A 14010-nucleotide genomic window follows, 5' to 3' on the forward strand; every position below is an offset into this window, starting at 1 on the left:
CTGGCAGCTGCAACTCTAATTTGACCCCTAGCCTGGGAACCTTCATATGCATTGAGTGTGGCCCTTAAAGAAAGAAAGAAAGAAAGGAAGGAAGAAAGGAAGGAAGAAAGAAAGAAATGAATCACATAAATAAGGCTACTGGAGGAATTGTGAGCTACGTAGTCACCTCTGAGTCCATTTTCCACATGTTCTTGTTATGAACAAATGATAGCAGATGATATTCAGAGGCAGGCTCTGGGATAACTGAAAAAGAGAAATGTAGGGGGAAGGAAACTGATGTTTATTAAACACCTACATATGCTGAATAGTATTTCAAGTGCTACATACATAGATTATTTATTTAATTTATTCTTATATAGGGAAAAATGTTTATTCACATTTTTTTTTTAATTTTTATTTTTTGGTCATGCCCGAGGCATGCAGAAATTCCTGAGCCAGGGATTGTACCTAAGCCACAACAGTGATGACGCAGGATCCCTAACTGCTAGGCTATCAGAGAACTCTATAGGGAAATTTTTTTTTTTTAATTTCTGTTATTATTGTAGGATCTGATACTTTTTAAAATTTTTTAAATTTTTAATTTTTTAAATTACTCAATGAATTTATTACATTTATAGTTGTGTAATGATCATCACAATCCAGTTTTACAGTTATGTCCCTAAATGTGGATTTGTCTGATGAAAAACAGAATACATGTCAGGATTTTGATTCTACTCTGACCAGCTGACCCAAATATAAATGGAACTCTGCTTCATTTTTGTGAAGAGGCATTTGCTAAACTGAGTACCCTAAACTCAGTATTTTATTGTCATTTTTAAAAATAAACTGAAGCTTGCAGAAATGAAATGATTTGCCCAAGATCAAAGTTAGTAAATAGGAAGCCAGGATTTGAATTTAAGTTTTTATAGTTCTAATACCTGTGCTCTTTCCTTTAGACCCAACATATTTTAGTTCTAGAGGCACTGAGAGTGGAGGAATGATACCCAACTACAGAAATTCTGTGTATGAAGCAGATGCTTCTTCACAAAAATGAAGCAGAGTTCCATTTATATTTGGGTCAGCTGGTCAGAGCAGAATCAAAATCCCGACATGTATTCTGTTTTTCATCAGACAAATCCACATTGAGGGACATTCTACAAAATATCTGACCTGTATTCCTCAAAGCTGTCAAGGTCATCAAAAACAAGGAAAGGCTGAGATACTTTTACAAACCAGAAGAGACCGAAGGGATATTACAGCTAAATACAAAGTGCTATCCTGGATTGTGTCTTAAACAGAAAAGGGACAATAGTGGAGGAACTGGTGACATCCAAATAAAGTCTGGAGTTTAGTTACACAGTGTGCTCATGTTGGTGTCTTCGTTTTGAGAAATGTATCATTTTAATGTAAGATGGTAATTATAGCGGACACTGGGTGAGGGGGACATGGGTACTCTCTGTACTGTCTTTACAATTGTTCCAGCAATTTAAAATTATTTCAAAACTAAAAATTTATTTAAAAATTGTTTTGTTTTGGGAGTTCTGTCGTGGCTCAGTGGTAACAAACCCAACTAGTATCCATGAGGATGCAGGTTGGATCCCTGGCCTCCCTCAGTGGGTTAAGGATCTGGTGTTGCTGTGAGCTGTGGTATAGGTCGCAGACTCGGCTTGAATCCTGCGTTGCTGTGGCTAAGGTGTAGGTTGGGAGCTGCAGCTCCAATTCAACCCCTAGCCTGGGAACTTTCATAGGCTGTGGGTGTGGCCCTAAAAAGGGAAAAAAAAATAAATAAAATAAAATAAAAATTGTTTTGTTTTTCTCCCTTGAGTGAAAAAATGAGCGGTTGCAGAGCCTGGGGCGAGCCTGTAGATGGGAGTTCACTACTGACTGTGATGAAGGGGGTCTCTGGCACTCCTACACAGGGTCTTACGGACTGAATATTTATGTTCCTCCCTCCAAATTCCTGTTAAATCGTTATCCAAAATGATATTATTTGGAGGTGATGCCTTTGGGAGTTAATTGGATTTAGATCAACTAAATGGTCATGAAGATGAGGCTCCATGATGGAACTCATGTCCTTTTAAGAAGAGGAAGAGAGGAGTTCCCATCGTGGCTCAGTGGTTAACAAATCCAACTAGGAACCATGGGGTTGTGGGTTCAATCCCTGGCCTCCCTCAGTGGGTTAAGGATCTGGCGTTGCCGTGAGCTGTGGTGTAGGTCGCAGATGCAGTTCAGATCCAGTGTTGCTGTGGCTCTGGCGTAGGCCAGTGGCTACAGCTCCAAATAGACCCCTAGCCTGGGAGCCTCCGTATGCTGTGGGTGCAGCCTAAAAAAGACAAAAAGAGAAAAAGCCAAAAAAAAAAAAAAAAAAAAAAAGAGAGAGAGATAGAGAAAGAGAGACCAGAGCTCTCTCACTCTCTAGTATGTGAGGATACATGAGAAGGTGACCATCTTCAAGGCAGGTGGAGAGCTTTCCTTAGAACCAAATCTACCAGCACCTTGATCTTGGACTTCCCAGCCTCTAGACTGTGAGAAATAAGTACTTGTTGCTTAAGCCATCCAGACTATAGTATTGCTATAGTGGGCTACGTTAACCAAGACATAGGGGATAACATACATTGTTATGAGTCGTGAGTTAAAGGAATAACACCCTAAAATGAGATTACAGTGATGTGAGGGAATTGGTAGTGGTTAATTTTTGCTCAAATCTCAGGTTCCACCCAAGAAAACTTTTCTTCTACAGATGCTGTGCTAACATGCACTTAGTTCAGACTATGGTATCTCTATTTTCTTTCTTTTTAAAATTTTTTTAATAGTTATTTCCTCAATACAATTTTTTTCTATTGTAATGCATGATGACCCAGTTACTCATACATGTACACATTCTTTTTTTGTTTTTGTTTGTTTTGCCATTTCTTGGGCTGCTCTCACAGCATATGGAGGTTCCCAGGCTATGGGTAAAATCGGAGCCATAGCTGTCGGCCTACGCCAGAGCCATAGCAACGTGGGATCCGAGCCACATCTGTGACCTACACCACAGCTCACGGCAATGCCAGATCCTTAACCCACTGAGCGAGGCCAGGGATCGATCCCACAACTTCATGGTTCCTAGTTGGATTTGTTAACCACTGAGCCACGATGGGAACTCCATGTAGACATTCTATTTTCTCACATTGTCATGCTTCATCATAAGTGACTAGACATATTTCCCAGTGCTACATAGCAAGATCTCATTGCTAATCCATTCCAAAGGCAATAGTTTGTATCTATTAACCCCAAGCTCCCCAACCACCCCACTTCCTCCCCCTTGGCAACCACAAGTCTATTTTCCAAGTCTGTGATTTTCTTTTCTCAAAAGGTTCATTTTTAGCTTATATTAGATTCCAGATATAAGTGATATCATATGGTATTTGTCTTTCTCTTTCTGACTTACTTCACTCTGTATGAGAGTCTCTAGTTCCATCCATGTTGCTGCAAATGACATTATTTTGCATTTTTATGGCTGAGTAGTATTCCATTGTGTATATATACCACATCTTCCGAATCCAGTCATCTGTTGATGGACATTTGGGTTGTTTCCATGTTTTGGCTATTGTGAATAGAACTGCAATGAACATGCAGGTGCGTGTTCCTTTTAAGGAAAGTTTTGTCCGGCTATATGCCCAAGAGTGGGATTGCTGGGTCATATGGAAGTTCTATGTATAGATTTCTAAGGTACCTCCATACTGTTCTCTATAGTGATTGTACCAGCTTACATTCCCACCAACAGTGCAGGATGGTTCCCTTTTCTCCACACCTCCTCCAGCATTTGTTATTTGTGGATTTATGAATGATGGCCATTCTGACTGGTGTGAGGTGGTATCTCGTGGTAGTTTTGATTTGCATTTCTCTAATAATCAGGGATGTTGAGCATTTTTTCATGTGCTTGTTGGCCATCTGCACATCTTCCTTGGAAAAATGTCTATTCAGGTCTTTTGCCCATTTTTCATTTGGGTTGTTGGTTTTTTTGCTGTTGAGTTGTAGAAATTTCTTGTATATTCTAGAGATTAACCCCTTGTCCATTGCATCATTTGAAACTCTTTTCTCCCATTCTGTAAGTTGTCTTTTTGTTTTATTTTTGGTTTCCTTTGCTGTGCAAGAGCTTGTCAGTTTGATTAGGTCCCATTGGTTTATTTTTGCTTTTATTTCTGTTGTTTTGGGAGACTGAACCGAGAAAACATTTGTAAGGTTGATGTCAGAGGATGTTTTGCCTATGTTCTCTTCCAGGAGTTTGATGGTGTCTTGTCTTACGTTTAAGTCTTTCAGCCATTTTGAGTTTATTTTTGTTCATGGTGTGTGGATGTGTTCTAGTTTCATTGATTTGCACGCAGTTGTACAGGTTTCCCAGCACCATGTGCTGAAAAGACTTTTTCCCATTTTATGTTCTTGCCTCCTTTGTCAAAGATTAACTGACCATAGGTGTCAGGGTTTATTTCTGGGTTCTCTCTTCTGTTCCATTGGTCTATACGTCTGTTTTGGTACCAGTACTACACTGTCTTGATGACTGTGGCTTTGTAATATTGCCTGAAGTCTGGGAGAGTTATGCCTCCAGCTTGGTTTTTGTTCTTCAGAATTGCTTTGGCAATTCTGGGTCTTTTGTGGTTCCATATAAATTTTTGGATTGCTTGTTCTAGTTCTGTGAAAAATGTCATGGGCAGTTTGATAGGGATTGCATTGAATCTGTACATTGCTTTGGATAGTATAGCCATTTTTACAATATTAATTTTTCCAACAGACTATGGTATCTCTAAAGCTCACTAACTTCTGTGACACATGGGGTTGCCAGCCTAGGTTGAGGCCCCAAACAGTGTTGATAAATGAACAACCTTTGATGAAGTTGTCCCAGCTCCCCTTGGGTGCTTCTTATCTTGGCTCCTGTCCACCACTTCTCTTAGTTTTCTTGGTTTGGAAACACCACAGACGAGAGGGAGACTTACTACCATCTGCTGGTGTCTAGTCCCAAATGCACCACTTAGATGACTTACTAAAAATGAAGAATGTCTTCCCTTTATAACCTTTACAGTTGATAAAACCACAACCCGCTGAGTATGTTCTGGCTCCTCACTCCTGCCAACAAGTCTAATTTTTTTACCTGTGTTCCTTAACCAGCTATGAAATGTGGGTTTAAAAGAGGAGAGGTGAGATTATGATGATGTTCCCTCCTCTTTCAAAGGTAGGACAGAGGGTCTCATATAAAGTTTATAAACACACAGATTTCAGAGTTGAAAGTATGGTGACAAAAATCCTGGTTTTTCCAAAATTGAGCAGTTGCCTACCATGTGAGATTTTCAGAGCTAAAACTGGGACATTTCTAGGAAAACTGGGATGGTTGATCATCCAGACAGAAGGGACCTTAAAGTGATCTTCTCACACATTAATGATCCAAAATCTATCCTTTCCTCTCGGAAGTCTGACTAGATAAATATTGGAATGGCATATGTGTTGTCAGGCAGCAATGGGTGGAACTGACAGAGATGGATTTGGGCTGCACAGTGCGGACAGAGGAGGCTTCTATGGCAGACTCAAGGTCAGAACACTTGGGTGTAAATATCATCCCTGTTGCATAACAGCTAAGAAAACTTGGATAAATGATTTGTCTCTTATTTTACAGTTTTTTTCACCTGCAAAATGGGAATACTATTTAGTACCTCTGTCATATATCCATATTGAGATTAAAATTCAGTAACTCAGGTACAGTTTTTAATATTCTTAGCACATAGGATGTGCTAAATCAATATTACATTTTATTATTGCTATTGATACTATTAGCAGTCTGGATTCTTATTAGTAGTTCCACTAGTTACCAGTATGTGGCCCTGCTATTTGCAGCTTTCTCAACTATAAGTGGATATGATGACAGTGCCTTCCAGAGGGGTTAGGTGGATTTAGTGAGATAAAGTAAGTTCATAAACAGCATGTGGATTATGGAGGCTCCTTTCTCAATTCCTGAGGGTCCAGGACTCACTCGTTCTTATTTTTAATTCCACTAGTGGAGTAGAGAAACAACAGGATTTATAGACAGGGTCTTGATGTTGGCTATGCTTTTCTAGGATCTCTATTCAGTGGTTTTTCCTTTAAAGAAAGGCTGTGATTTTCTTGGAAGGCTGGGAATTGGCTCTGAAGGCAATTACCCAAAATGAGTGTCAGTCATGTTTTGACAAATAGAATCATCATTGGAAGAAGCATATAATCTCTTTAATTATCCATTCTGTAACCCACATGTTAGCTTTGTTGTCATTCTTCAGTGCTAGTCCCTTTCCAAATATATCCATTCACGCACAGTCATTACTGAATAATGTACAATTGGTGTTATTTTTTTTAGGGACAATGGATCAGGGCTGCATGACACTAGTCATCACAAACTCCTTCAAATTCTCCTTTTCCTTTCCCCTTTTCCCTTCTTTCTTTCCTTTTCCTTTACCTTTTTCTCTTTCCACCCTCTCCCCTTTCTTTCCCTCTGTCTTGCCAGCACTTCCCTCATTTGTGACACTCCCCAACTTTCTCACCTTGCAGTAGAGACTGCTATATGTTCCCCAAAGGCGGTTTTCTCTTGTTATGGGCATATAGTTAGACTGCATTTCCTAGGTTCCTTTGTAGTATAAATTGACTAAAGTTTATCCAATGGAATATGGGTAGAAGTGCATAACCAGCACCTGGTAGTCTGGCCCATTAAAAACCTCCCACCAATAATCCTCCATCATTTCTTCCTGCACCTGACTTGATGCTGAAGCCTGGGGACTGTTGATGGCCTTGAAGCCTCCATCTACTTGATTCTGTGTGGGACAGAACTAATCATAATTCTAACCCACAGCCCTACCCTTTGCCATCAGGATCATCTTCTCAATCCTTTTAAGAGTGAGAAACTTTATGTACATGAGTATTAAACTTTATGTGACTGAGATATAAACTTCCACTGTTTCTTCTTTTTTTTTCTTTTCTTTTCTCCTTCCTTCCTTCCTCCCTCCCTCCCTCCCTCCCTCTCTCTATTTGCTTTTTAGGGCCGCACTTGCAGCACATGGAGGTTCCCAGGCTAGGGGTCGAATTACAGCTGCGGCTGCTGGTCTACACCATAGTCACAGCAACATGGGACCTACAGTCACTGCATCTGTGACCTACACCACAGCTCACACCAACGCCAGATCCTTAACCCAATAAGCAAGGTCTGGGATTGGACACACATCTTCATGGATACTAGTCAGGTTCATTACCACTGAGCCTCGACAGGAACTCCTCCCAGCATTACTGATCTTGTGTTCCTCCAAGCCTCTTTCTTCTTAACTACAACAATGTAGATCTCAGGCTGCTGTTTCCATGCTTGCACACTCATAGCCAATGTGGTGCTCAGCAAAGAAACTTTTGATTACAAAGAACCACCTCTTTAAAGGAAGGGGTATATTAAATAATATTTATTTTCTGTGGCATGCCATCTTTTATTCAAAACTAATCTTGAACACCTACTATGTTTTTTGTCCTTCTGTAGTCACTAGAGATAAGGCAATGAAAGTCAGCTGCCACCTTCGACATCTCTTTGGTGCTAAAACAGACAACAAATGTATAGTTTGAAAATCATAGGATTTCATGGAAATCAAAGGAGGGATATCTAATTCAACTTGGACTTGAATCAGGCAAATTTCCCTAAGGAAGGACTTAACTTGAATCTTAAAGAATGAGTATGAACCACGCAATGGTGGAAGAAATGTATTCTTGAATAAGGATTGTAAATAAGAAAACAGTGAAATGACATGGCTTTCCTGGAAACTTCATTTTAGGTCAAGCCAGAATGAAAGGCATATAACTGGGGTATGGGTGAGGTGGGAGATAAAGCTGGACATTCCAGCTTTGGGACCAGATTCTGAAGGTTGGTTATGGTGAAGGTTAACTTGCATCTGACACTATCTGCTCTTATCTCCTTATTAAGACACCATGTCATGATATCTCAGTCACTAGATCAAAGATAATTCCCATTCCCCATACAGGGCTCTTCCTGTGTACTAGGCACAATCTCTTAGGTAGAAAAAAACCATGAGGCTTAGGAGACCTCAATATGGAACACTAAATATTTCCTTTCTGTGTGGACCAAGAGCCTTTTAATCTTCAACCATGCAATCATCATTGTTGTTGCATTTTGTCCTTTTTACTTATATAGCTCTTTATGGTTCATAATGGCTTTTGTTTTTATTACTAAACGCTTTAATTTTCTCTTCCCCACTGTCCTTGACACTCTGCAGAACAGATTCCATGACCTCATCATACAGGGAAAGGGACCAAAATCTGGAGAACTGAGATCATTTGGCTGTCTTCATTTGTAAGTGGTCGAGCCAGGACTAGAAGTGCAATTCAACATGTATATCCTCTTGGCCTTGATCTCCATAACATCTTCTAAATACTGTCACTTTAGTAGTGCCTTACTTATATAGCCACGCAACTAATTTTGCTGTTTGACTTAAGATAGAGATTAGAAAGATAGGCTTTGATAGAGTTCCCTGGTGGCTCCGTGGGTTAAGGAGCTGGCATTGTCACTGCTGTGGTTTGGGTCCCTGCTGTGGTTTTGGTTCACTCCCTGGCCCTGGAACTTCTGCATGCTGGGGGTGTTACCAAAATTTTTAAAAATATAGGCTTTGAAATAAAAGGAAACCTAGATTTAACACCTGATTTTTGGTATATTGGACAAATCATTTAACCGCTTAAGTGGCAGATTTCTTATTTGTAAGTTTTTCTAATAGGACTGTTGTAAGAACCAAATGTGATGCTGTAAATGAAGCATTTAGTGTAGGGACATAGAATTTTATAAATTTATTGTGGTCTCTCTTTTTAGTTTTTTTTAATTTATAAAATTTTAAAATGTATTCAATGTAGAATAGCATAATAAACTGCTATATAGCCAACACGCAGCTTCAGCAATTATCAGCTCATGGCCAGTTTTGTTTCATTTCTCTCCATCTTTCCTCTCTTGTGTTGTTTTGAAGGAAATTTCAAGCACTCTATCCTTTTATCTGTAAATTGTGCAATATGTATCTTTGAAAGATAAGAATTGAAAAATAATTAATAGCCACAATGCTATTATCACTTTCTCCTGCAAAAACAAGGACAAAACACTATATATCTAATCACTTTTGATGGAACATGATAGAGGATAATGTGAGAAAAATAATGGATATTTATTATTGTGACTGGGTCACTTTGCTATATAGCAGAAATCAACAGAACGTTGTATATCAATCATAATAAAAAATTAAAAACCAAACCAAACCAAACCCAATACCTGTAGCAGGTAGAATAACAGTTTCCAAAGACATTCACATCCAATCCCCTGACCTGTGAATATGTTACATGGAAGAGGAGAATTAACATTGCATATGGAATTATGGTTGCTAATTGGCAGACCTTAAAATAGAAGGATTATCCCAGATTATCCAGGAGAACCCAGTGTACTCACAAGGATCCTTAAAGGGGAAGAGGGAAGCAGAGAGGGAGAACTATAGAGACAACAGCACAAGGACTCAGTCAGTGGCTTCTGGTCTTGAAGATGGAGGAAAGGGGCTCTAAGCCAAGGCTTATGGGTGACCTATAAAAGCCGGAAAATGCAAGGAAAGAGATTCTCTCTCCCCTGGAGTCTCCAGAAAAAATGCAGCCCTGCTGATTCCTTTACATTACCCCAGTGAGACCCCTTTCAAAGTCCAGAGCTATAAGAAAATTAATTTGTGTTGTTTTAAAGCACTAAGTTTATAAATAACTTAGCAGCAACAGGAGGCTAATAAAACAATAATTGCTTAATATCATTAAATATTGTCAGTTAGCTTGGCATTTGAACTCCCAGCTTAAAAATCTAGACAAATTTACTTGGACTAAAAGTCTGAAATACTGTTTCATAAAAAAAAATAATAATTCAAAGAGCTTAAAGTCTGCATTTGACCAGATAATGCAATTGAAGTACATTGCTTCTAAAATGGAATGTTATTCTTGATGGTCTTTCATTGATTTATTTGCTCATTCTTTTATTCATGTGCTCTTTCTTTAGATAGCACATAGTAGCAAGGGCCTACTGAGTTATCAATTGTGCTAGCTCTTGGGAAGGTTCTACTAAGACCCATTCTTTCCCCTTCAAGACAGTACTATCAGAATAGTAAAAAAATAAAAAAATAAAAAGCAAAAAACACCCCCCCACACACACATTCTGGGAACATACTTTCCAGGTTAATTTCAGCTCTGACCACCACCAGCTGCATGATATAAGGCCAGTAACTAACACCTCTGACCTTCAGTTTTTTTCAATCTATAAAATGGGATCAATAGTTGTACCTGATAGGAGTGCCATGAAGATTAAATGAGCTAATCGATTAGGTAGAACTCACAGAATGCTGCATGGGACACGTTAAGCATTCTACAGGGTTTTTGCCTTTTATTATTCTATACCAAGGATTGATATTCTTGAGTCAGATCTTGCTCAAGTTCTAAATCCTTACTTTCTCATCAACAAAATGGGATTAATAAGAACCTACCATATTTAATGATATAATTGAGGCATTTGGTACAGTGCATAGAACACAGTAGACACTCAAAATATATAGAAGTGATAACCAGTTTTACTGTTCATTAGTTCTTACTTAAGAAATTCCCAGGTAAGTGGTATTATATATTTATTGAAAAAAGCAATGCTCATGCTTCTCCGCCTTTATTCTACCATGTCAATCAACCATTTTTTGCTACTATGCCATGGAGGGAAGAAGCAGAAGACTAGGGTTGGAAAGGGTTTCAAAATCATTATAAGAAGCCTGGTGTGGGAGTTCCCTAGAGGCCTGTCAGTTAAGGATCTGGTGTTGTCACTGTCGTGGTGCACATTAGACCCCTGGCCTTGGAATTTCTGCATGCTGTAGGCATGGCCAAAAAAAAAAGCATGATATGGTGACATACCTTAAAGTAACTATTCTTAAAAGTTACCTTTATCTAATCTTCTCCTCTTTAGTGTGGGCAGAACCTGTGACTTGCTTCTAACCAACAGAATATGACAAAGGTAATGGATGCCACTCTTGATTAGGTGAAGAGTGTCCCTCCTCTCTAAGGAATAGAACTATTATTCAGGAAAATTCTAAGGTAGCTGGAAAGTCAGCATTTGCTCTTACTATGTCACAATCCTCTTCTAGCATACCTGACTTTTCAGTAAAAGACTTTAAGCATCATTGCAATCTGCTGGATTTGACGGGTGGGTCTGATCAAGAAGAGGGCCTAGAGAGAAATATGTCAACTTTACCCAATTTCCCCCTCCAAGTTTTGGCAAAAAATTCCTCTTGGATGAATCTTTCTCTTGAGTGGACTAAGGTAAGGTTCTCAGTCATAGCAGACAGACTTTCAGTCTGTGGGGTTGTAGAGAAGATCTAAGTATTAAGTAAAGTGACAACAAATTGCATTCTCATCAATAGTAGAAATGAATAGGCAGATCTTAGAGTGGAAAATACAATGGTGTCCTGAACATCTCCTTTTCAAACCTTAATTATAACAAAGAAAGATTGAGAAACTACTTGGGCTACCAGGGAAACTGATGCACAAACATACACATGCACATAGTCAGATCTACACAATCACAGAAGCTTCAATGAATAACCCAAGATTTCACAGTCAGAAAATCTTTTATTTTTAGCATATATGTAATATTTAGGTCTAATCATTTGCAAAAGAGGATAAGGAACAGGCACTATGAACTTTTGTTTAGAGACTCTAAAGGGCTATAGAGACCCTGCTCAGGCTATGCACCTAATGATACTCACTTTTCATGGCTCTCCAAGACCCTCCCAGCTTTGACAATGGCAAAGATAACAGATACTCAATTCCAGCCCAGGCATCTGTAGTTGATCTCTATTTAGCTCCCTTGGTAGAGATACACAGATTGTGAATACCTTGACCTGGGGAAAACCTAGGTCATCTCATGAGAATTAATTGAACAAAGTTTCAATCCCTGGCCTTGCTCAGTGGGTAAGGATCCAGTGTTGTCCTGAGCTGTGGTGTAGACTGCAAATGTGGCTCTGATCCTGCATTGCTGTAGCCATGGCACAGGCCAGTGGCTACAGCTCTGATTCAACCCCTAGCCTGGAAACCTCCATATGCTGCTCCATGTGCTGCCCTAAAAAGACAAAAAAAAAAAAAAAAAAGAATGCCAGAAAATTTGGGGCCACTATATGGAAACAGAAGGTTTTAGGGAGTGGAACAGGATAAAGGGAAGAAATGTACAATAGGAGAGAGGTCGCATGAAGCCCTGCTGCTTTTCTATCCATTTTGCCCAGGCCAGCTCTGCTACTAGGAATAAATCCACAGGCCAAATTATTCAGAATCACGTGTACTGGGCCAGAAATGCATTATTTAACTTTTTTGCAGGAGATGTACTTTTTAAATTTGGTTTTATTTTAGCCTAAAATTACAATATTAAATTTTAATATTCAAACATTAGCATGAGTTTGCACTCCCTGAAAGTCCACCCACCTCTTTCCTCCAGCACATGCAGAATGACAGTAGAGAAGGGCCAGACACAGGGAGGTGGAGAGAGGGCTGAGGCTGCTACTCCTTTCCCTGCACCAGAGTGGGTCATGTATCTTTGAACTCACCACTTCCCTTCCCTGGGGCTCAGTTACTTCCTCTGCCAAATGATGGAGATGACCTAGGAGTTCTTTAAAGTGTTCTTTCACATATCGGCTACATCGCCAGTTCCATCTCCTGCCATTTTCCCACTGCTTCCTCACACACCTACACCGCCGCGTTGCTTGGATTCACTCACTCTCGGACTCATCTCTCTCACAACTCTGGCCCCTCTGAGCATCCCTCGGCCAAGAAGAGCCCTTTCCTCGTTCACTATCTGGCCAACGCTGTATTCACCCGTTTATTCTCCACCAGAGCAGTAGCATAAGCCTACCACATCTGGGAAGCCCTCTCCTGACTCCCAAGCCACAGTAAAAGCCCTCTTTCGCTAAGTCCCAAGGACCTGAGAAAAATCACTACCATTTAATGATTAGAGGGAGCTGTAATTGTTTGGCCTTCTGTTTGCTCCCTAAGATTGTGAGCTCTGGGAGGATAGAAATAGATTTTTCACTCTCAGCTCCTTTCTATCATAGCACCTGACAGTTCTCGCATTCTTGAGCAATAGCAGAAGCTTAAAGAACGTCCAGTCTAACGAGACACAGAATCCGCGTCTAATCGAAAAGGAAATCTCGCGAGAAGTGGGTCTTGCCCCGTGGGCGACGGCCACGCAGACCGTTATTCAGCCGTTAAACTGCTGTTGCCCCGCCCCTGCCTCCTGGCCGCTGGCGTGGAGCGATTTCCCACCTTTTCTGAGGTTCCAGAAGCTTTTGTTGGCTCTTTCTGCTGCCCTAATAGATGGAAGGTGCCCCGGTTTCTCGTTGGTCTTTTAAAGGTAAGGGCAGGTGTGCCGAGTTCCTTCCCTTTTACAAAACGACCTTGCTTTGTCTTAATTAACTCTGTAGGGACCCCGGCTCCAAATAAGCTTGTTCTGTTGAGCTGAGAGGTTAGGGCCTCAGTGTGTGAATTTGAGCAGCACAGTTCCAACCATGAAACCAGCCAAACTGGTGAGCCACATGCTGGGAGCTGGCCGGGGTCAATCAGGGTTCTGGGGGCTCTCAACGCCCTTCTCAGCACCCCACCCCCACCCCCCGGTCCCCTGGCGGGGTCCCTGCACGGTCCCAGCCTCCGCTTCTGTGGTTCAAATGAGCGGACATCGCACGCCCTTCTAGAGCTGCGATGACAAATAAACAGGGCAGAGCTGGGACAATATGTGGGACATCAAAGCATAATTCAACATACTTGTTTATATTCCTCCTTTTGTCCGCACCAAGAAACTCTTTGCAGATAAGGACATATTCCAATCACTCCAAGAGGCAACTGAGCAAAACGCACGCACGCATCTGCCCTTGGAACTTTAGTTTCAACAAAACCTCGTGTATGAAAATAAATAACATGGACACATAAGATAAAGGAGAGTGCTAGAAGCCAGGA

At 40.4% G+C, this 14010-nt stretch overlaps 1 protein-coding gene across 1 annotated transcript in view; it reads left to right on the top strand.

Annotated features, from left to right (window-relative positions):
- Positions 1–7817: 7817 nt before the first annotated feature.
- The window catches only part of LOC102165543 (uncharacterized), a 615604-nt gene continuing 609411 nt past the window's right edge, over positions 7818–14010 (top strand). The window contains exons 1-2 of the mRNA XM_085024289.1: positions 7818–7821; positions 13182–13411. Coding sequence (XP_084880415.1) covers positions 7818–7821; positions 13182–13411 — 234 coding nt within the window. The remainder of the gene's footprint in view (positions 7822–13181; positions 13412–14010) is intronic.

This window comes from Sus scrofa, chromosome 4 (assembly GCF_054392235.1).
Source record: "Sus scrofa isolate SSC_HxYL_T2T_F1_AM1 chromosome 4, Sscrofa_HxYL_maternal_Yorkshire_Landrace_v2.0, whole genome shotgun sequence".
In the NCBI taxonomy this organism is placed as follows: Eukaryota; Metazoa; Chordata; class Mammalia; order Artiodactyla; family Suidae; genus Sus; species Sus scrofa.